The 23,680-nt window shown below is 49.7% G+C and overlaps 1 protein-coding gene across 3 annotated transcripts in view; it reads left to right on the top strand.

Moving 5' to 3' along the window:
* Window positions 1–10,894, top strand: part of CHMP4B (charged multivesicular body protein 4B) — a 46,976-nt gene extending 36,082 nt beyond the window's left edge. The window contains exons 2-5 of one of the 3 annotated variants that reach the window (XM_022592660.2): window positions 5,601–5,778; window positions 7,499–7,613; window positions 8,668–8,794; window positions 10,025–10,894. In XM_022592660.2, the coding sequence (XP_022448368.1) occupies window positions 5,601–5,778; window positions 7,499–7,613; window positions 8,668–8,794; window positions 10,025–10,089 (485 nt within the window). In that variant the 3' untranslated portion in view covers window positions 10,090–10,894. Of the gene's footprint in view, window positions 1–5,600; window positions 5,779–6,752; window positions 7,469–7,498; window positions 7,614–8,667; window positions 8,795–10,024 lie in introns of those variants that run through there. The other 2 variants (XM_089896718.1, XM_089896717.1) reach the window with 2 other exon arrangements.
* The last annotated feature ends 12,786 nt before the right edge of the window (window positions 10,895–23,680 follow it).

Raw genomic sequence — 23,680 nt, forward strand, 5'->3', positions numbered from 1 at the left:
TAGATTTCAGTTGTTAAAGCATTGTGTTTATGAATGATACGGCAGGGGCGGGGTGGGGGGGGCGGGGTTCTTTGGCAGAAAAGGGATTTATTTGAGCACCTTCTTTGAATATTTGGTTTAGATGAACTCCTTGTTAACCCAGTACTTGTTTTTATTTTTTTTCCATTCCCCCCCCACCAGTTTTATTGAAATATAATTGACATATAACATTATATTATTTTTAGGTGTATAGTGTAATGATTTAATGTTTGTATATATTGTGAAATGATTATCAAAATACATTCAGTTAACATGCATCACCTCACATGATTACATTTTTTTTAAACTTTGTATTGAGAACTAAGTACTTGTTTTTTTAAACCAACCATCAGGAGTTTAGAGAAGTATAAGGCAAGATACTAAGAGCTAGCACATATTTATGAAAAACATTGGGTCTGGCCCTTTTGGCTTTGGCTATATGTAGAAGCAAATTTTTGTGGTCAGCAATAAGATTGGGATGGAGGCTGTTTTACTTGAAGTGGAACGGTCTGCAGGAAGAGAGGCATTTTTACTCATTTAGCTTGCCCTAAGTTATACTTCACCAGTGTGCCACATGTTTGTAAGATACGGGGTGGTTCAAGTGCTCTGAATATTTATGTTTACACATATTTTCGCAGCCCAAAGGCTGACCCCATGTCAAATTTCAAGGTTACTCTACTCATGAACCATGTATGGAAAGGGGGAAACGAATCACTTACCCTTTCACTTTGGGGTTCTCAACTAGCTGAGAAATACACACAAGATTTAGATTGGGGTAAACAAATGGACTGTCTCTGCCAGAAGCCGTCCTGGAGAGTTCACTGCGAGGAGGGGAAGAGACCGTGTGAACCCTGCAGGCAGGAAGGGGAGCCCTAGAGGGCCAGGCTGTTCACTCAGGACTTTTCCTCCCCTCAGACAGGGCACACCTCGTGGCGAGGATACAGGGGGAAGGGTGGGCCCTTGCAAAAGTTCCTGTTTTATGGACCAGGACGAATGCAGGGAAAGAATGCTGCCCAATGACTGTTTTAGCCAGTGTTTCAATGACATGTTATCTTTTCTCCATTGAGTAAGAGGTACACAGGAGGTAAAATATGGGTGTACCCCACATGAGGGACCCTGCAGAGTATATGAAAAACTTTAAAAAACAGGTGAAATTGGAGATTCAGTTTAATATATATTAAGCACTTGCTGTGTACCAGTCATTGTGCTGGATGATGGTTTGTAAAGATGAATAATATAAACATTATTTCATTCATGGGGGACTCTTGCTTACCTCCCTGGTATGTTTGGGTGTTTGTTTCCAGATAATTTATTGCTTGGGGGATTTTAGCAGTGGGGTGTAGAGCAGAGAAATGCCAGATTGCCATGCAAGGAGTCACTGCCAATTGAAAATGTATTCGAGCAAAAGTTAAAACTATTCTAAACCTATGATGTTAACAGGCAAGGAATGGTTTTAAAAATCAGAACATAGCTAACTGTATAAAATCAAGGCTCCCGCTACACTCAGGACACTGAGAAGCAAGGTAAATGTCATCTCGTTGTTTGTTCTTGAGAACTGTCCCAGTGTCACTTGCCATCATCCCGAGCCCATGTGGGAAGAGCAGAGGCCTGGGGGTTTATACAGACTAGTGGTTGAGCCTTCCCCTCCTCTCATAACAGCAGGATGAGCCACTCCACCTTTCTTTTCTTTTCTTTTTTTTAAATTTATTTATTTTATGTATTTACTTTTGACTGAGTTGGGTCTTGGTTGCTGCTCGAGGGCTTTCTCTAGTTGTGGCTAGCAGGGGCTACTCTTCGTTGCAGTATGCAGGCTTCTCATTGCAGTGGTTCCTCTTGTTGCGGAGCATGGGCTCTAGGCGCGCGGACTTTAGGAGTTGCGGCGCGTGGGCTCAGTTAGTTGTGGCTCTCGGGCTCTAGAGCGCAGGCTTAGTAGTTGTGGCACACGGGTTTAGTTGCTCTGCGGCATGTGGGATCTTCCCAGACCAGGGCTCGAACCTGTGTCCTCTGCATTGGCAGGCGGATTCTTAACCACTGTGCCACCAGGGAAGTCCCCACTCCACCTTTCTGATCCCCAGTCTTGTTGGTGTGGATCTGGGATCTGTGCCCTTGGACCATGCGGGAGGATTGAATGAGGAGGTGGGCAGGACTGCAGCAGCCGCCCTGCTTGCTTATCATGCAGCCGGCGCTCATAACACCTATTGAATCTTGACTGGTGAACAAGTTGTTAGAGGCTGGGCTATGCTGTGAGTGATGGGGGAGGCTGAGGAGGACCTGGGAAAGGGGTACATGGTGGGACATGGGCCTCAGAAGGCTTGAGAATCACTTGTTGATTAGGGTGTGTCTAAGTTGGTTTCTGTGGAAAAGCAACACAGTATCCGCGAAGTCAGGAGGAAGCAGCCCCAGGCCCTGAGCATTTGTATACCAGGACTCTCCCCAGATGCCTTCCATCTGCCATGATGGTCAATGGCAAAGGGATTCGGAACTGGTGCTGGGGCTCCTGGAACCAGGCTTGTGGCGAGAATCCCAGTCCCTTGCCTCCCGCAGGGCCTTGCAGGCTACATTAAACCACGTGGAGGCTTTGTCCTGTGGGCAGAGGGAGCTGTTGCGGGTTCTTAAGCAAAGGAATGGCATGATTGGATATGTACTCCCTCTTCTGTGATCCCACAGTTCCCTGGACGCTCCCTGCTGCACTGGATGGTGCCTCCAGGGCAGGGTCCTGTCTTGTTCATTCATTGGGAGGCATAACAGTTAGTATGGCAGCCCATGGACTTTGGAGTTCCATACCTGGCTTAATCCCCTCTCTGCTGCCTACCACCTGGTAACCTGAGTTACAGAACCTCTCTGAACCTGTTTCCTCATCTGCTAAAAAGGGTGGTCATTTCTACCTTAAAGGGTTGCTGTTGTGAGGTACTTACTTGGCAAGCATGGCTTAGTACTAGCAGAAGGTGAAGATGTTCAGTAAAGGGTCTTGGGGACCCCTGGGTGTGACTGCAGGTTGGATTTTTTGAAGTCATAGGCCGTCTGGCCATTCATACCAGAATGAGGGAGATAACAGGTTGAATGGCTTTTCAGCTTTTAGAGGCACATTTCATTGTTCTTCAGATTTTTAGCAGTGTTTCTTTAGCCTGCTTTATCCTTTGGCTGGAGGAATTTTCCTGGTGGTTTTTGTCTGCTGCTTTTATTTTTAAATTTTTATTTATTTATTTATGGCTGCATCAGGTCTTCATTGCTGCACGCGAGCTTTCTCTAGTTGTGGCGAGCAGGGGCTACTCTTCATTGTGGTGCACGGGCTTCATGGGCTTCTCATTGCGGTGGCTTCTCTTGTTGCGGGGCACGGGCTCTAGGCGCACGGGCTTCAGTAGTTGTGGCATGCGGGCTTCAGTAGTTGTGGCACACGGACTTCGTTGCTCTGTGGCATGTGGGATCTTCCCAGCCCAGGGCTCGAACCCGTGTACCCTGCATTCAGGGCAGGCGGATTCTTAACCACTGCACCACCAGGGAAGCCCTTGTCTGCTGCTTTTAAAGGAACTATGGACTGCTTACATGCAAGCCAAGGCCCTATTTCCTTGGCAAATGATTCTCAGGGTGCTATCCTAGGCTAACAGGGAGCTTTAGTGGAAGGAGTACGGGACCTATTCAGGTGACATATGGAGAAACCACAGCCCTCTTGGGGAGGTAATTGGCTGTTGCCTACAGCCTGCAGGAGGTGGCTTTGGTATGGAGCTGGGGGGGCACGAGTGCATGGGTGCATATGTGTCTACATATGTATGTGAGGCTAGTGCTGTCCAGGCCAAGGCAGGTGCCGGCAGCCCATTCCTTCTGCTTGATTCTGTGCAGAGCCTCCTTCCTGGCTTCGATGCCCAGCTAAGATGTGTGCTAAAGATGCTTTTCAGTGTAAAGAGGGGAACTAAAATAGTAAGGGGAGGGAAGCCTGGGTTTTGAGTCGGGAGGTGTGGTTTGGCCCTTGCTCTGCTACCAAGTCATCTTGATCCAATTGCTTGCCCTGACTGAACCTTAAAACGAGATTATCTCCTATATTAGCCTAAGCACACCAGGAGGCCAAGAGTGATGATGGCATTGATTTGACCAGATGGTCAGACTCTAGATTAGTCCCTGACAGGGAGTTCTGTCTTTATTTCACTTGTGCTGTTTTCTATGATAGGGAATGCTGTAGTTACCATCTTCAGGCATGGGGCTTTTTGCTTTTGTTGAATACATTTCCAGAAAGAAATTACTGGGTCAGAGGGCAGAAACAATATTATGGCTGTTGCTGTGTGTTGCCATGTTACTTTTCAGAAACATTATAACAATTTACAGTGGCCGGCTGTGTGTGAGATAGCATTTTAAGCCCAAATGATCCAGTATTTGCTATAGTCGTTATTTATTATTTTGTAATTTAGTTGACATAAAATGATACTTTAAAGCTGCTTTGGGCTTCCCTGGTGGCGCAGTGGTTGAGAATCCGCCTGCCAATGCAGGGGACACGGGTTTGAGCCCTGGTCTGGGAAGATCCCACATGCCACGGAGCAACTAGGCCCGTGAGCCACAACTACTGAGCCTGCGTGTCTGGAGCCTGTGCTCCACAACAAGAGAGGCCACGATAGTGAGAGGCCCGCGCACCGCAATGAAGAGTGGCCCCTGCTTGCCGCAACTAGAGAAAGCCCTCGCACAGAAACGAAGACCCAACACAGCCAAAAATAAATTAATTTAAAAAAAAAGATACTTTACCTTAGCAATGACTTCTGAGGACTTAAAAAAAAAAAAGCTGCTTTATAATAATTAGAGCTGCTGATTTTTTGGGTGTGCACTATGTTTAATGTTGTGCTAAGTGTTTCTGTTATGTTATCTCATTCACAGTGAACCTATCAGGGAGGCTAAGTAGCTCACTAAGTCTGAGAGCTGGGGTTTGAACCTAAGGCAATTTGACTTCAAAGCACATTCTTTTTCTGGGTGTCCTCCATGCTTTGATTTGTGTGTGTGCGGTTACCAAAGAGTGTGAACTTTTGCTTATGTGCCTGACTGCGTTTTGAAGTCTGTGAATTTTGTATAATTTTCTGCTTTTTACAATTTACTTTTCGCTGCGTTGGGTCTTCGTTGCTGCGCATGGGCTTTCTCCAGTTGGGGCGAGCAGGGGCTACTCTTTGTTGCGGTGCACGGGCTTCTCATTGTGGTGGCTTCTATTGTTGCAGAGCATGGGCTCTAGGCACGTGGGCTTCAGTAGTTACAGTATGCGGGCTCAGTAGTTGCGGCACGTGGGCCCTAGAGTACATGGTCTTCAGTAGTTGTGGTGCATGGGCTTAGTTGCTCTGTGGCATGTGGGATCTTCCCGGACCAGGGATTGAACCCATGTCCCCTGCATTGGCAGGTGGATTCTTAACCACTGTGCCACCAAGGAAGTCCCTAGTATAGTTACCTTAGAAAATTGAATGTGCTTTTTGTGTAGGAGAGATTATTAGCCCTCTGTTATAGTGGAAGCAGAAACTGAAGTGCATCCATCACAGTTAGGGAGAAGACTCAGTGAACTCTAAGACATTGCCCTGTATCTGGGCTCTCTGAAACCCTGTTTTCTTCCCCCTGTGCAGCTGCCCTCCAGGCACTGAAGCGCAAGAAGAGGTATGAAAAGCAGCTGGCACAGATCGACGGCACACTGTCAACCATCGAGTTCCAGCGAGAGGCCCTGGAGAATGCTAACACCAACACCGAGGTGCTCAAGAACATGGGCTATGCCGCCAAAGCCATGAAGGCTGCCCACGACAACATGTACGTGGCCACCCACTGGTGGAGGGGGGCACCCATGTGGAAGGGCAGTGCTGGCCCTGGAGTGCCTCAATCCCGGGCCATGGCCTTGGGCAGACCCCTTGACTTATCCATTCAAGCACCTGAGTTTGTTTTAATTTGCATTCTTTTTTGGAACTCCTTTTAAAATGGATTATGTGCCCTGCTGCCCTCGGAAGCAGATCTCATGGAATGAAACAGTGTTTTCTGAGTAATTCAGGGTTATTGGGATGAATATAGAGTTTCAAGCTGGAAAGGTCCTTAGAAGTTTCTCTCACCCAAGCCTCTGATCATCAAGGTGGGGAAGTTTGTCCCAGGGAGGGGAGGTGACTTGCCCTGGGTTTGTGTAAACTTGGATAGAACTGGGATTAGAATCAATGCCCGTGACTTTCCCCTCGTGCTGTCAGGGGTCCTGAAAAATGTGGTACATTTGAGGGCTTTAGCTCCCTCTCTTCTTAGGTCTGTTTTTGATGGAATTTTCTGCCTCCCCCCTTGCTCTTGGGCTTTGGCTATCATGTTGACAGTGTTCTTGACCTCAGCATTCCTTCCTTTATGTGGCTACTTCTCATATACAGTGGCCGAAGAAACTAGATAACCGAGCTTGTTATATTTGTAATTAAAGGCCAGGGTAACACTAGGCTCCAGATGAGGGCCTCTCCCAAACAGAACAAAATTCTGCATTTGTTTTAGTGCTTGAACTTGGCATTGTATATTTGGGGGTGCTTGGAGCACTTTTTTGCTTCCTTTGGGTACTCAGCCGCGCTGTAGAACAGGGACTGGCCAAATGCAGCCTGTGGGCCTGCTGCCAATTTTTGTAAATAAAATTTTATTGAAACACAGTTGTGTCCATTAATACATATTTTCTGTGGCTGCTTTTGTGGCACATGGCAGGGTTGAATTTTTGTGACAGATCGTATGGCCCACAAATTCTAAAATATTTACTGTTTGGCCCTTTACAGAAAAAGTTTGCTGATCCCTGTTCTAGAAGTGTGGGATTGCAGGAAAAGTAGCCTTCAAATAACTGAGCTATCGTCTGAGGGGATGTTCACTGGACTGAGCCTCCTGAGTGAGGTCCATGTCTGCTTCATGTCCATGTTCTCCAAGATGCCTGGCGCACAGCACGTCTCAGTGAATACTGTGCATGCCTTGAAGTATACATGTGTATATTATATTGATTAATTGTAAGTTTATATGATTGACAGTGTTATAGAAAATAATTCTGCATTGTTTGCTTTTCCTTTGGGGCCTAGTAGAGGAGCCATAAGTGGATCTGTGTAGATGGGAAGGGCCTGTCAAATGGTGTGGCTCTGTTTTATGATTTGTGATTTTACCTCCCCCGGTGCAGAGTTACCCTTGAGCTTGAAGAGCTACTGGCCCAGGAGTTCAAGTCCCATGGTCTCATCCAACGTGTTTACCAGCTTGCGTGAGAGACCCTGACAATGGCACCTAACTTTGCCAAGCCTTATTTCCTTAGGGTGTTGGACTAGGCGATGTCTAAGGATGCTTCCATCTTCTTGATTCTGTGATCCTCTATTTTAAAGAGGAGGAGGAAGACAAAGTAAAGACAAAAAAGGAATTCCTCAGAGGGAGTAATTGTGGGGCTGGGGCTGGGCAGCAGACTGCGGGGAGCGGGGCTTCTGCTTCTGCCTCACAGGCCCTCTTTACACAGACTGTCCAACATGACATCTGTCTGTTTCATTTAAAGGGACATCGATAAAGTTGATGAGTTAATGCAGGACATTGCTGACCAGCAGGAACTTGCAGAAGAGATTTCAACAGCTATTTCAAAACCTGTAGGGTTTGGAGAAGAGTTTGACGAGGTGAGTGGTTTCATGCAGATCACACAGGCTTCACAAGTGATTCCTGGGCTGCCTCTGATGTGCTCTTGAAGCCTCTCTGGCAGGGAATATGTGGTTTGGAAGTCACCAGTTCTTGTCCCTCCAGAGACTTGAACATAGACAGGGCATGGTATTAACCCTCCCTAATTCTGGGTTTTGAGGGCTGCTCTCACTGTTTGGGGAGCTTAGGTGGAGTAAAGGAGCCTTTGTTGGGACCCCTCAGCAGACTTCAGGTAAATATTGGTTTCAACAGGTAGTTACCTGCACCTTTCCGTGGTGAGTCCTGGGCTCAGAGCTGGGGCAGCTGAGGTCACCATGCCCTGGAGAAGTTTACAGGATTTGCCCTCAGACAACTCTGATGTGAGATAAAGGTGAAACCAAGGAAGGAACATTTACACCTGATCCCCCCTGAAGGATCCGTCTGGAACTTGGCCACCTACCAATTTCTGCTGTGGCAATTAGAACGTTGGGTCTCTTAGGTTTTTAAAATACAGTTACAGGCCCTGTACCTCATTCTGCCTTAGATTTGAGTGCACTGAAGGTCAGGCTCTCTTCATCAAACCTAATTCTTTGTGCTGATTCCCACTGTATAGCTGAGGAAACAGCCTGTGGCTCTTACCCTTGGCTCACAGCACCAGGCTTTTCATGTTTTCAGACTGGAGTTTGATGGACTAGTCAAGTTCATTTCAATTCAGCAGACATTCCTGAACATTCACTCAGTGCGCCCAGTTCTGAGATAAGGAAATGGGAACGATAAAATACAGTCCCTTTCCTCAGGATGCTCACAGCCTGGTGCAGGGGCCCCAGACGTAGACAGCAATAATAGCTCATAGTGTGTTACGTTCACCAGTAGAAGTATGTTTAGGATGTTTGAGTCACAGAGTGTGGACCTGGAGTTCATCTCCCCTCTGACCTTCTCAGAGGGGCTGTGGGGCTTTTAAAAAATGAGCCACCCCCTGAGCCATCAGCTAAGAGGTACCACTGGAGGGCCTGGGATTCCAAGGTTGTCTCTCATTTTTGTGTTTGCTTTTACCAGGATGAGCTCATGGCAGAATTAGAAGAACTAGAACAGGAGGAACTAGACAAGAATTTGCTGGAAATCAGTGGACCGGAAACAGTCCCTCTACCAAATGTTCCTTCTATATCCCTACCATCAAAACCCAGTGAGTACTTTTAGCCACAGTCATGACATACCCATGACCCACGTGGTGGGTAGTCTTGTGGTTGGTTGGCTTCAGTTTGGGTCCTGAGTTGCCCAGAGTTGAGAACCAGATAAGATCTGTTGTGACAGCCCTAAAGACAGTGTCACCTGCTCTTTCCTAGTTTCTCTGTAGAGCAGGGTTTCTTAACCTTGGCACTGTTGACATAGCCAGACCATTCTTTGGGTGGGGACTGGGAGGGGGCCCTGTCCTGTGCTCTGTGGATCTCTAGCAGTACCCATGGCCTCTACCCACTAGATGCCAGTAGCATCCCCCTCCCCAAGTTTTGACAACCAAAAATGTCACCGGAGTTTGCCAGATGTTGGGGGATGGGGTGGGTCACAGCCAGTTGAGAACCATTATTGTAGAATTACTCTCCCTGTGCCACCAAACAAGGGGAGAGTTTGACAGCTCTTGCTCCCTGTCTAGTATCCTGTGCTGTGCACACCTGTAAAAGCTGGGGCCTCAGAGGTTGCTGCGGTAGGAAGGAAACAGCTTTGGCTTTTTTAGAAACCTGGTTCTATAAAACCTTCACTACCTTCTTCCTTGCCTGTGCCTCCCGCCGCCCCGCACTGTTTCACCCTTGGGTAGAAGTTTTCCACACAGAACTTCTAGAAAAGGTGAAGCTGCTTGATTTGGCATGGAGAGAGAGGCCAGGAAGCGGGGAGTGACCAGGCTGTATCACCTCACTCTCCCACAGATCAAGGGGAAGTGGCCCCTCTAGTCGAGTCAGCTGCCCGGGGTGGGGTGTGGGCAGAGGGGGTCCGGAGGCCATCCAGCAAGCTGCCGGCAGCGTATAGAGGTGGCTTAAGCCCTTGAGGTGGAAAGGGGTGGCGGGCGGGGATTAGAGCTCTTCCGGGGTTCTTCCCGCTCGCCCCCACCTTGCATGCTCTGGGACTGAGGCCATGCATGGAGCCTGATGGACTCTCAGTGTAGAGTCCTCCTCGCTTTGTCTGGCTCCGGTGTGGGGGGAGGGGAGGTGCTGGGGAAAGTGTGCCTGGTTATCTGGAGTTGTATGTTGCAGCTTTTAGGCACAGAGAAGCAGTCTGCTGATAGCCTGGAGATGAGGCTGGCTGCCGGGGCGGGGCTGTTTTGTAGACACCATGTAGCGCAGCCCTGGCATCCAGCCAGAGTGTGTGGCGAACACTGCAGCCAGCCTTCCTAAACTAAACAGCTTTTCCTCTCTTCACACAGCCAAGAAGAAGGAAGAGGAAGACGACGACATGAAGGAATTGGAGACCTGGGCTGGATCCATGTAACTGGTCCAGCACGGGCTGGGCCCAGACAGACTCTGGTGGCCTGCGAGGCGGGCAGGCGTGTGCGTGTGTGGGGCAGGCAGGCCGTGGTGCAGGCAGGTTCCATCACTCTCGAATCTCCCTCCAAAGCAGTAGGGCTGCATCACTGCTCACTCTGCATAGCATGGTCTGCACCCAGCGGTACGGGTTGGGGGGAGGGGGGTGGGGGGCTGGGAGGTGCCTGCTGTTTATAATGTTGAATTTCTGTAAAATAAACTGTATTTGCAAATCCAACATTGAGCTTCTGGACTACGCTAACTCCACTGCTGAACCTCAATGGAAAGGGTCGACCGTTTGCAGTTGAAATGATCTGAAAATGTAGCCTCTGTCCTTTTATGTCAGCTGACTTGTCGCACATCTCTTTGTAAGACTTGTATGGTACTGGCAGAAGAATCATTTTTTTAAAGCCATAGGCTTTTCCTTGTCCTTGGTTGTAATAATGCATCTGATTTTCGTTTCCTCAAGAGCTGTATTTCTGTCCATCATGTGTGTACTGGCCCCTGTGTTTCCCACGCTGGCCCACTCCTCTCTCCCACTCGCCTGGTCTTTTTGGAGTTTGTGACACTGATTTGAAATGGATGGTGTTCTTTTGAGAGCGTGTGAGATTGTTAGAGTTAAATTCCAGCTATACATTTTTCTAACATAGCTCTAAGGTCCTTGTTGCTGTTTGTGATAACTGAGAGATAACTCATTGGAAACATGTGCATACATTTATATTCAGATGAAGTTATGGTTTGCACCATCTATTAAATATCTCGATTAATTTTCATACTTTGCCATTGTGTTTAATCATTCTGTCGTTTGCTTTGGGAGTTCGCCCTTTCCAGGCCAGTGTCGTATCCAGTGGAGTCTGTAGAAACATGGAAGACTTGAGCATGATGTGTATCAACAATTTGAACCAAGAGCAGAGCGTGTCTTACTAGGTTCCAGAAGCCATGGATCTGTGACCTTCACCTTGCTTGGGGACCCTCTGGGCACAGTTCAGGAGTGAGTTTGTTCTTGTGTGGCTCCAGGGTCTTCCCTAGTTCTCCGTCAGCATCCGTGGGCAATGCCAGCAGGACAACAGACCCTCCACCTGTTGGAAACATTGGTGTGCCCACTGACTAGGCCCATCTGGTGCCTTTCCTGTGGGGTGGAAGCGTAGGGCAGTGACTGAGAATCTAGCTCACAAGTCCTAGTCTCAGGTCTGCTGTGACTTGCCCTGTGACTGTTACCCGGCCTCTTCCACTGTCTCTAGTTTTCCTTAGTCTTATACTACCTTAAGAATCTGATGAACACTGTGGACCCGCTCCTTCAGAAAAGTGGATCTATGCCTATTCATCCCTCCTTCTGCATGCAAATTGGCAGAATTGAGAGGATCGCCCTCCAGTACCCATCCCCAAACCTCTTGAGATTAAAACCAACCTGATAAACAACAAGGTCCTACTGTAGAGCACAGGGAACTATATTCAATATCCTGGGATAAACCACAATGGAAAAGAAAATAAAAAAGAGTGTCTATACGTGTATAACTGAGTCACTTTGCTGTACAGCAGAAATTAACACAACACTGTAAACCAACTCTACTTCAATAAAAAAATAAGAAAAAAAAAGAAACAAGTCAAAAAAAAAAAAAAAAAGGCAACCTGAGTTCACAATTAAACACGCCATCGCTCACTGGGTGTCAAGCTGTCCACCTGCCCTGGATCACATTTTCCCATCTGTGAAACAGTGGGGCGGGACGAGATCATTTCAGATGTCCTGTCTGAGAAGCTGCTCCTGCCCTGCCCCTCACCCCTCACTGGTTCTCCTCCCAGGGCTGCCACACTTAGAATCAGGACTTGACCACAGTAGCTTGAAAATTCATGACTTGTCTGGATGTTGGGTGTGGACGTTCTCAGAAGTTCTTTCCATCTCAACAAGAATCTAGCGGCAATGTTTGCCGCCATACTCCATCTTGTCAGCCTGCAGTTGGTGGTCCGAAGGCATCATTTAGTGTGGGAAATGTAGAGTGGACATTATGCTCTTCTCGTCAACTGCCTCAGGGGCTTCTCACCCCAGGAATAGGTGAGGGGAGCTGGCACATCCAAGCCTCCAGCTCTGGCAAGCCCGAAGCTAATTCTTGGGCAGTGTCTGGGGCTCCTCTGAGAAACAGCTGCTTAATCCTACTAGATGTGGGCTTTGTGCCGGGCCTGTGGGATGCGTTGTTCAGTAATGTCCAGTCCCTTTCCTGCTCTCTGGAGGTTCTCAGGCTGGAGAGAGAAGCGACCGTATCAGGATTCCTTTGCTACAAGCTACAGAAGATTCAACTGATGTAAGCAGTAAAGACATTTACTTATCCATTCAAAACTTATTTATTGAGCACCTCCTGTTGCCAGGCACTGTTCAAGGCACTGGGAGTGTATGCAACAGACCAAGGCCCTGCCCTCAAGATGTTTATATTCTAATAATCTCAGGACAAGAAGTCTTAGGTTGGGGACTTCCCTGGAGGTCCAGTGGTTGACTTTGTGCTTCCACTGCAGGGGGCATGGGTTCGATCCCTGGTTGGGGAACCAACATCCCACGTGCCATGCAGTGTGGCCACACACACACAAAAAGTCTTATGTTGGCCGGGGGTTTGGATGGGGGCGGTGGGGGCATGGGGGGAGTCTGGATTTGTAGCAGTGGCTCAACTGTGTCCTCAAGAACCAGGTTCTTTGTATCCTTCTGCTCTGCTCCCCATGGACATTAGCTTTTCCTTATCTGGCTTGCTGCCTCTTGGTCATGAGATGGTCCTTTATCACACACCCGGAGTCTAGAGGCAGGAGGAGCAGCAGTAGCCAGATTTTCTTTCACCTCCGCCCAGGTTAGCAGAAGGCCAGCCTTTCCCAGAAGACTCTACACAGACTACCCCTGTGTCTCATGGGCCATAATTGTCACATGGCCACTTCTTGCTGCAAAGGTATCTGGGAAAGTGGGGACCAGACAAAGGGGTCCAATCAGGATCCTCCACTCGGGGTGCAGTTGGGGGCCTCCCTTCCCGGAACGCATTACTGCCCACTTGATATCTGGACTAAAGTGGGTTCTCCAGAAACCCAGGAAGGAAGAAGAGGGGATGGTTGCTAAGTGGCATCAAGTATCCGCCTTGGAGGCAGACACCAAAAACCAGACAGACGGGAGATTACGTGCTTCAGTTTCTTCTAAAAAGCAGATTGGGGGCTTCCCTGGTGGCGCAGTGGTTGAGAGTCCGCCTGCCGATGCAGGGGACACGGGTTCGTGCCCCGGTCTGGGAAGATCCCACATGCCACGGAGCGGCTGGGCCCATGAGCCATGGCCGCTGAGCCTGCGCGTCCGGAGCCTGTGCTCCGCAACGGGAGAGGCCACAACAGTGAGATGCCCGCCTACCGCAAAAAAATAAAAAGCAGATTGGCTCCTGACGGGTTCCTTTCAAACCCCTCAATCTGCCTCCACCCTCTCCTCTTCTGTGGTTGGAAAACTAAAGGTATATTGGAATTACCCAGGGAACTTGTTAAAAATTTAGTCTCCTGAGCCCCATCCCCAGAGGTGGGTGGGGACCCAAGAATTTGCGTTTTAACAAACGCCCTGGGTGATTCTGATGTAGGTGGGCTGGGGCTACACTTTGGAGCACTCAAGTGGACGAGATAAGGCAGAATGGCTTACGTGGGCCCTCCGTGACCTGCCCCCGTTTCACCTGCCCCCGTGTCTCCCCTTTATGCAGGCTCCAGCCCCTGGGCCTTCCTCTGCACACAGCCCGCCTCATCCTGCGTGGACTTGCTGCTTCCTCTGCTGCCCCCGCCCCCCCACCCCCACCCCGGCTCTTGTGATTCCCCACTCACTCCCCAGACAGTGAGGTCACTGCCCTTCCTGCCTCCTGGATCACCTTGGCACAGGTCCGGTACTCAAAGGCGTTTGTGTGAATGATGTGTGTGGTCAGAGAGGACTGCTTAGCCAGGACGGGGTGGAATTTGCACTTGGGCTTGTGTGCCTGAGAGGGATGGGGAGTTCTAGACCCAGGGGAGCTTGTGAAGGGAGCTGAGGGGGCTGTGAGCTGAGGGGCTGCCTCAGGAGGATTTGACTCCGGGAAGGGCTTGCTTGGGAAGAGGTGGGAGGTAGAAGTGGAGAGGTTGGGGCTGGACTGGGATCTTGAGCGTCTGAGAGTAAGGAGTCTACGCAGTCCTTAAGAATCAGGCAGGGAAGGGAGAAAGGAAGGAGGGGAGGGAGGGCAGGGGAAAAGGAGGAAAGAAAATCAGTTGCTCAGGCAATGATTTGGGGGCCAGAGGAGGGGTAGAGAAGAAGCTTTCTAGGCTGCCTCCCATTTCCCTTAGTGAAGTGAGTGTGGCATTTTTAGAAGCAGCGGTACCGTGGAGTAAAATTCTGGACACTGGGTGGGTGTGTGGACAGACCACCGCAGCAGCAGGCCAAGGTATATAGATGCCAAGAGCACAGGGCTCTGGAGCCCGGCACACAAGCTTCAGATCCTGCCCTTGCAGTGCCCAGGGACTGTGTGAGCCTGGGGAGGTGACCTCACGCCTCAGCCTCAGTTTTTCTCATCTGTAAAATGCAGGTCATAACACACCTGCCTGCATTAGTTTCTAGGGCTGGTGTAACAAATGACCACAAGCTAGGTGCCTTAAAACAATAGAACTTTATTCTCTAACAGTTCAAGAGGTCAGAAGTATAAAATCGAGGTATCAGCAGGGCCACGCTTCCTCCAGAGGCCTAGGGAGGATCCTTCCTCATCTCTTCCACCTTCAGGTAGCTCCTAGCATTCCTTGGCTTATAGCTGCATCACTCTAACCTCTGCCTCCATCTTCACATGGCCTTCTTCCCTGTCTGTGTGTGTCCTTTTCTGTCACTCACAAGGACACTTGTCATCACGTTAGGGTCCACCCTAATTCAATGTGATCTCATCTTGACCCTTAACCATATCTGCAAAGACCTTATTTCCAAGTGAAGTCACATTGTGACGTTCCATGTGGACGTTAATTTAGGGGACACTATTCAACCCACTGTGCTGCCTCATACAGCTGTGAGATCATGGCCTGTAAAGCACCCAGCAGGGTTTTGGAAGCTCTGTGAGGTATTACAAGCCCCAATTGCTAAATGTGAAAACCAAGGCTTAGAGAAGCTTTGGGTTCCACCGCTAATAAGTGACAGAGAGAAGCTAATGAACTTCTTGTGCTATAAAGGCCATTCATCCAACAACTGTATTTTGGGCACCTTTGTGCCAGCTCTCATAAAGCTCTTGGTGGGAAAATTAGACATCGCCATCCTCCTCTTCATCAACATCGCCAGCACAGGCTGGATAATCAATGCAGTGAAACCAATTGAGAAGAGGGCACCTGACCCAGGAGGGCTTGTGGGAGGAAGCAGTCTCTCAGCCAAGATTGAGGGGTGCTAAGGACTCAGCAAGGGAAAAGATGTGAAAGACAGAGAGCCAGGAGGATAGTTTTCAAGAGCATGTGCGAAGGCCTGGAGGCCACCTTGGGCTTGCTTGTGGGTCTGAGCGGGACAATGACACAGAATCAATAGACCTTTGGTAAGTATTTATGAAATTAATACACATGAGGAAACTGAGGTGCCAAGGCACTTCAAGTCCTATAGCAAGTACAGGCAGAGCTAAAAGATATGAACTTGACTTGAGTCCCTGTCTCCCCATCCAGGTCTCTTCCTGTCTGCCCTGGGTACCCACCTTGCAGAAACAGCTTCCTTCCTTCCTGCTAAGCTGCATCCTGGCCTTACCCAATAAACAGAGGAAGCAGGTGCAGCTGGGATAGAAGCATAAATCTTTGGGTCCCGCAGCCCAGACTCTGCACCCATTCCAGGCTAGATTTCCGTGAGGCTCAGGCTAAACTGGACCCAAATTCCCACCAGGCAACTTGGGCTGCAGTAGGGGAAAGCAGACGTGTGTTCTCCTGCTCACAGTGATGTTACGTGCCTGGACTTTTTGGTTTTCAACAAGAACAACAGTCTCGAAAGAATGGCAAACGTTAAGGGAGCATTTACTAAGACCAGGTGCTTAATCTGCTTCATCTCATTTAATCCACACAAGAACTGTTTCGGGGCTGGACCACTCGTTGTCCTATTTTACAGCTGAGAAAATAGGCTCAGAGGGATAAAGTGACTGGCCCAAGGTCACAGAGCTGGCGAGCCGCGGAGCCACAAGAGTCCAGACCCCAAGCCCTTCCCTGCCATGTTGGTGGGGGAGAGGTAGGTTCGCAGGGACTCCCCTGTCTCCTTTAGAAGGTGCCACTCTGAATGTGACCAAGTGCTGAGGTCCAAAGAGGAGGCCAACTCTCTCGGAAGTCTTCCTACTGAGAGTAGAAAGGCCATAGGCAACAGGATCTAGAATCATCCAGGTGACCTGGAATGGAGCTGTGGGGTCGGAATCGTACAAGTGGAACTGGGCTGCTAGCTCCTTCCACAAGGGGCTTTGAAGATGGGACTCCTTTGGGGCTGGTTTGCCCTTCCCACCCCGAGGCCCCACCTCTTTTCCCCCAAACCATCTCACCAGTACTACCTCTGTTTCCTTCTCTTCCTCCTCCACTTGGGCAGCTATGAGGGAGACACTTGGGTCCCTTGCAGAAAGTGTGGACAGGGATCCCATGGTATATTCGATGGCACTTCTGCTTATCTATTGCTTCACAATAAACCACCCTGAAAGTTAGTTGTGAAAAGCAACTGTTTCATTATGTTCACGGATTCTGTGGTCAGAAATTCAGGAAGGGCCCAATGGGGATGACTTGTCTCTGTTCCATGGTAACTGGGGCTTCACCTGCAAAGCCCCGGAGGCTGGTGTCGTCAACAGCTGGACCGTCTGGAGGCCTCTTCAGTGGCATGGTATGTGTGGCTTCTCCATGCGGCTCGAGCCTCCTCACAGCATGCAGGCCTCAATGTAGTCCGAGCTCAGGGCTCTAAGAGTAGTTGTCCTGTGGAGGTGCCTCACCTTTATGACCTAGTCTTGGAAGTCATGCAGAGTCACGTCACTGTGTCTTACTGGTTACAAATGAATTGCAGACCCACCCAGGTTCAAGGGGAGGGGAACTCCACCATCTAGTGAGGGCAGGCTTAGTTCTAAAAGAGCATGAGGGAGGGAGGGATAAATTGGGAGCTTGGGATTGACATATACACACTATGATATATAAAATAGATAACTAATAAGGACCTGCTGTATAGCACAGGGGACTCTACTCAATACTCTGTTATGGCTTATATGGGAAAAGAACCTTAAAAAGAGCGGATATTGTACATGTATAACTGATTCACTTTGCTGTACACCTAAAACTAACACAACATTGTAAATAAACTATACTCCAATAAAAATTTAAAAAAAAGAAAAAGAGATAAATAGAGCACGGGGGACAGGAGATATCATTTGGGCCCTCTTTGGGAGGCACAATCCGTCATGAGAGCTGACACAGAATGTGTCAGGTATTGAATTAACTCATCCGGTCTCTGAATCCCCATCCGAAGAAATTTTTTTGAGTACATGCCATATCTATATTTATATATATCTATCTATGTCTGTATCGTCTATATCTATATATACACATGCACACACTGAGTGGTATATTGTGTACATAATATATTGTGTGCATAATAAACACACAGCCCCTTGAGGTTTTATTTATTGATTTATTATTTATTTGGCTGTGTCCGGTCTTAGCTGCGGCACGCGGGATCTTCGTTGCGGCGCACCCGCTCTCTAGTTGTGGTGCGTCGGCTTAGTTGCTCCCGCGGCATGTGGGATCTTAGTTCCCTGACCAGGGATGGAACCTGCGTCCCCTGCATCGGAAGGTAGATTCTTTACCACTGGACCACCAGGGAAGTACACCCCCCTGAGGTTTTAAAACGCTGGGATAAGAAGTAGACAATCAGCACTTCCAATGTATTCTTCCTGTCTTCCAAAGTCAAAAGATTTACCTCTGAAATCTGTCCCCTTTCTTCCCCTCCATTTGGTCCAGGACACCACTGAATCTCATCTGGGCAACTTTAACAGTTAGCTCTCTGATGTCTCTGTCACCCACCTTGCCTGACCCCCACTGATCCTTTCTTTATTGTAGCCAGAGCCAATGTGATCTTTCTAAAAAGCCGTCACTCCTGTGGCTTCTGCTGCCCTCTGGACAGAGTCACAGCCTGCACATTCTAGGAGTGCTCTGGCCGGCCCCTGCCTGATTTTCCAGCTTCCTTAAGCCCCGCTCTTTCGGCAGCGTTTCTTACGCTGGCGTTGGCAGAACATCTCATCAGAGATTCATCAGAATCTCCCAGGACCGATTCCATATGCCGGCTCCTGCGTGGATCAGAATGTCTTGGGGAGTGGGGCTCTGGAAATTGCATTTTAAACATGCTTCCAAGTGATTATCTTTTTCATTAAAGCCTGGGAATCCCACTTAGCTTGTGAGATAATCTCTTCTAATGTAACACCCTCACTCCCATTCTGCAGTTGAGGAGACTGAGGCCTAGAAAGAATTGACTTTCCCATGGCCTCAGCGTTCATGTTAGGGAACTGAAGGGTTAACTCGTCAGACTTCAGGGCGAATGTGCACCGAGAATCTCCAGGGGGCGTTTTCCAAACTTCTCGATTAGGGTGTAGTTTCCACCGAACACTTTTTGGGAAACGTTGCTACCACTCCATCCAGTAAGCGGTGTGATGCTGTGGTCCAGCGCAGGAGCCCCGGCCCCCAAAGAGAGTGGGGTCCTTCCCTCCCCCTCCTCCCCGGTTTGAGGGACGGACGCTGCCGCGCTCCCAGGTGCCTGCAGGTGGCGCCATCTCCCAGGAAGTGAGGCACCGCGCTCCGCTGGAACCTCTGGGAGGGGATGGGCTCTTCTTCCCGGGTGGTCTGCGCCCTTGGAGGGAAGGGAGAAAGGAGCTGGGGTGGGGGAGGTGGGATGGGCATGGGCTTAGAATCCCCCCCACCCCAGCCATCCCCACCTGCCTGCTTTCTGGGGTCTGATGAGAGAGACGGACGCGGGGATACTGGGGTTGGTGGGTGGGTGGGGGCATTATAATCACAACAATCGTAATAATAATAGTCATTATCTACTGAGCCCCAGGGATCGGGCGGGCGAGGAGGTGCGGCAGGTGTGCTCTGCTCCCTCGTCCTCTAGGAAGTCGCTCTGTTGGTCCCTGCCCTCGCCCAGGAGTCCTGTAAAGGAGGTCAGTCCTATGAGTGACACCTCCTCCTTGGGCTTGGCCTCCACGTGGGAAGGCGGGGATGGGTCCAAGCCCCAGGACTTCAGTTCTTGAACTGAAGCTGGACCCGTACACTCCCACCTCAGGCGAATTAACTTTTTCAACCCCACAAACCCAGTTTCCTCTGCCCCTCCTTCCTGTGAAGCTTGTGGACCCTCTGTGGAGGGCCCCAGCCTTCCTGCCCTGGCCCTCCAGCTTCAGGAGACTCTGGAATAAGGGGTGCCCAGAAACTATATTTTTAGCACACTGCCAACGTGGGCCTTGGACACACTCTGGGAAATGCTGATGAAGAAATGTCTTCGAAAAAATAAGACTCTGATTTGTAATGTTTGCTGATTTCCATGGTGTAAATACTCCCACCAAGGCCAATTTCAAGCTACCAACAAGACAGCAAAATTCCTCAAAATTGAAAAATTGGCTCTCCGAGATGGTACAAGCCTGCTCCAGCATACCAGTGCAAAAAGGTTTATGACTCTGAGTGTTTAAGAAAGATCCTTTCTCTGCTTTGGTCAGGACCCTCTATGTAATTTGCAGGGGCCATGCAACATGAAAACACGGGGCCCCTTGTTCAAAAATTATTAACAATTTCAAGACAGTGACAGCAGAGTATTAAACCAAGTGCGGGGCCCTCCTGGGTGAGGGCCCTGTGCGGTTGCACAGGTTGCACACTGACAAAGATGCCCTGGCTCTGGTCCAGGCCACCAGCATCGCTTGCTTGTGGCTGCCTCCTCACTGGCTTCCCTGTCTCCCTGATCCCCTATGAACCATTCTCCACTCAGCTGCCAGGGGTACCTCTTAATATCTAGGCCAGGTGTTGTAGCTCCCCTGCCTGCCTCTTATCCTTAAGAGTGGGGAGGCCCTTCTGCCTGGCCTGCTTCTCCCACCCCTGGCTCCCCAGCTCCATATTCTCATAACTCCACATAAGTCCCGCCTCACTCTCATCACCTTAAAGGCATTACATTTACTTGTCTGATGTCTGTCTCTCTCTCCATACCCTAAGTTCCATGAGGGCAGAGGCCATTGTATTCTTGTGCTCGGCACCACTGTGTGTGTGCGCTTAGTCGGTCTCCATACTTGCTAGCTGAATAAATGAATTAATTGATGAAATAATTATTTCATGGTCCAAATAATTATTTGGACCAGGACAGGGGTTTTCCAATTTTTTTGGTAACAGAATCATTTAGTCCAATGAGGGTAGCCCATTATATGATAAAAGTGTAGCTGGCTGCTTTGCCTGCTGTGGGGTGGTGGGTGGGACCAGAGCCCTGACCTTGGGTCCCACATGGTCATGTCTCTGCAGAACAATGAGAGCTCAATGGATCTGGTTTGGTGACAATATTGCCACTTTCCTTTTCTTCCTACATTTAACCTTAGCCACCCCCTCGTGGTTATGGTAAGATCTGTTCATATCAGCCAGACTCTGTGAACTCTTAGCTGTCACATTGGTCATAAATCAAGGTGATGTTCCCATGAAGAGGGCAGAGGAAGTCACTGAGGCTGCCTCTTCTGAGCACCTACTGCACACCGCCAGGAAAGGTGGGCTGCGTGTCAGTGGGGGGAGCCTGCCTTCTCCCTGTCCCAGGCCACGCAGGTCCCTCTTGTCCACCTCTCAGCTCTCAGCACAGCGGCCGGGGTGTCATGAGCAAAGGATTGGGTGTCCTTTGGGGAGGATGCTTATGGTGAGCACAGGGGCAGGGCCACAGCCCCATCTATCAGGGGACCAGCCTGCCTCGGGCCACTCTGCTGTCATCCTGGCCTCATGTTGGTCATAAAGTGACCTTCCATGGCCAGAGGCTGTGTACTCCCTCTCACTGGTCCCTAAGCTCAATTTAACACCAGCCAGCATTTATTAAGCACTTACTGGGTGCTCAGTGTGCCGCTAACGGCCTTGCGCATTTTATTTCCATCAGTCCTCACAATAACCCTAGGAGTGGCTGTTATTATGTCCCCCATTTTACAGATGAGAAAATGGAGGCTCAGAGAGGGGGATTGACATAGCCAAGGTCACACAGTGGGCGAGTCAAACTGTCTACCCACTCTGACCGGGTCACTGAGCTACAGATTGGCCCTTTATCACCTTCCCCTCCGTATGTGTCTTCTCCTGTCTCTTATGAGACACTTGTCATTGGATTTAGGGCCCACTTGGGTAATCGAAGGGAGATACCATCTTAAGATCCTTCATTTAATTACATCTGCAAAGACCCTTTTCCCAAAGAGGGTCACATTCATAGGTTCTGGGGGTTTGGGTGTGCGTGGACATATCTTTTGGGGAACCACCCTTCACCCTACTATGGGGTGTAGTCACAGTCCTTACACCTTCACAGATGCCCTGCCAGAGACAAGAAAGTGAGAAGCAGAGTATTCCTCTAAGGACAGTGCCGTGTGCGGTAAGCTCAATAAATGTGAACCCAGGGAATTCCCTGGGGGTCTGGTGGTTAGGACTCCGTACTTTCACTGCCGGGGGCCCGGGTTCGATCCCTGGTTGGGGAACTAAGATCTCACGTTAGGGAACCAAGATCCCACAAGTGCAGCATGGCCTCCCCCACAAAAAATGTGAACCCAACGAAAGGACTCAAGCACAGGGAGGAAAAAGCCACTGGGAGAGCCTGCCCCTTTGGGCCTTATCTTGGAGAGGGTCAAGCTGGCCCTCTGCGGGCCGGGGTGGAGGTGCACCCTCAGCTCCAAGGCCTGTCTCCAGGCCGAGCCCTGGGCAGGTGGGCATCTCTGCATCCCGTTCTGGCAGAGCACTACCCAGAAACATATTTTACCCATAAATGGGCCAGTTAAGAAGGCAAATGTTTTCAAACAGGAGGATTTATTGGCATAGAATGTGCCATCTCTCCGAGCGGCAGGAGTGGGTGTGCGTGAGGAGCCATCTGGAGGGGAGATGAGATGTTTATCGTATTTATTTAGTTACGAGTTGCTGGTTTGGAACTGGCAGGGCTTCATTAGGTGTGAGCGTGGATCCCTGGGAGGGTGCACAGATTCGGGAGGCTCTGGGAACACACGTGGGCCTGTGTCTGAGCAGACACATATGTCTTTGTGCCTGAGTGCATGTGTCCACGGTCCTGCATGTGTGTGTTCTCATGCACGCTCGTGTGTGCACACCCCTTGATCACATTCTTCTTTATGTGTGCACGCACATGTCTCTGGGTGTGCAGAGGCAGGTACACCATGAGTGTAAATGGCCTGCGTGCATGCTCTGGTGTGCATGTGTGCATGAATGTGCCTGTGTGCTCGTGGGCGTGTGCACTCTTCTTTGCACGTGGATGTGTGTGTGGCCTTGTGTACACAAACCCTTGTCACGGACCTGTCATGCCTGTCTAACTCAACTTCTGTCACCATTAGACGTTGTTGATCACGCTCTCCTTAGAAGTCTCTTCCCTGGCAACGCCCCCTGTCGCTCTTCCTGTCTGATCACTCTCTCCCTGTGTCCCTCTTCTCTTCTCCCTCTAGGCCAGGGATTGCCAGCAGGTTCTGTGAATGAGAGAAGAGGGTCTGGCCTGGATTAGGCTTTTGACGTAGACTCATTCTGCACATTAAAGGCAAAGGAATTGTCTTGGCATCTACAAAGATATATGCTCTCCTCTTTTACTTGGAACACTGAACTCTGACTCTCTGAGACTACCCTTTATGATAAAGGTGTGGGATGTAGACATCATTGCAAGGGCAATAGTAACTGACAACAGAACTACTTAGCCTCAGATTCTATGAGACGATAGGGAAGGGTGGGGTCTGTGGTGAATTCTTAGCTACTTAACTTCTCAGCTACTTCTCAGCAATGGTTGCTCTTAGAGAGCTCTAGCCCACGCTGACAGATCTTCTGATTTCCCAAGAGAAGACAAAGATTTGTATTTTTAACTGAGCATGGCTTTCTTTTTAAACATTGGCTCCAAGATATTTTAAACACTGTGCAGGTCAAACTGAACTTGTGTGTGGGATGGATGAAGCCCACGCCGCTCATTTGTAGCCTCTCACCCACACTCTCGTAGGTGAGCCCTGCTACCCTGTGGCTTTAGGGATCATTGCCAAGCTGACAACCAACAGCTGTGCCTCTAAGTTGGGCCCAGACCCACACCTAGGCCAGACCCTCTCCTCCCGGGCTCCTGTCTTGTGAGTGCCAAGAGCCCAGCATGTCCACAGTGCAGTGCAGCATCGTTCCCCTGGCCCGTGTCTCCCTTGGGACAGCCCCACCATCAGCCCTGCAGACTGGAGTCTGGACATCACCCTTGGGTCCTCTCCTCCCCTCAGCCTCCTTGGGCATCCAATCCAATCAGTCTCCTAGTCCTGCTGACTGCCTTCATGACAGTCTCTCCAACTCCATCATCTCTCGCCCTGATGACTGTGACAGCTGCTCAGGCATGTCCCGGCTTCTGGCTCCTG

Source organism: Delphinapterus leucas, chromosome 15 (assembly GCF_059928025.1).
Source record: "Delphinapterus leucas isolate spDelLeu-1000000601 "Yukka" chromosome 15, BTC_Dleu_Yukka2, whole genome shotgun sequence".
Taxonomy (NCBI): Eukaryota; Metazoa; Chordata; class Mammalia; order Artiodactyla; family Monodontidae; genus Delphinapterus; species Delphinapterus leucas.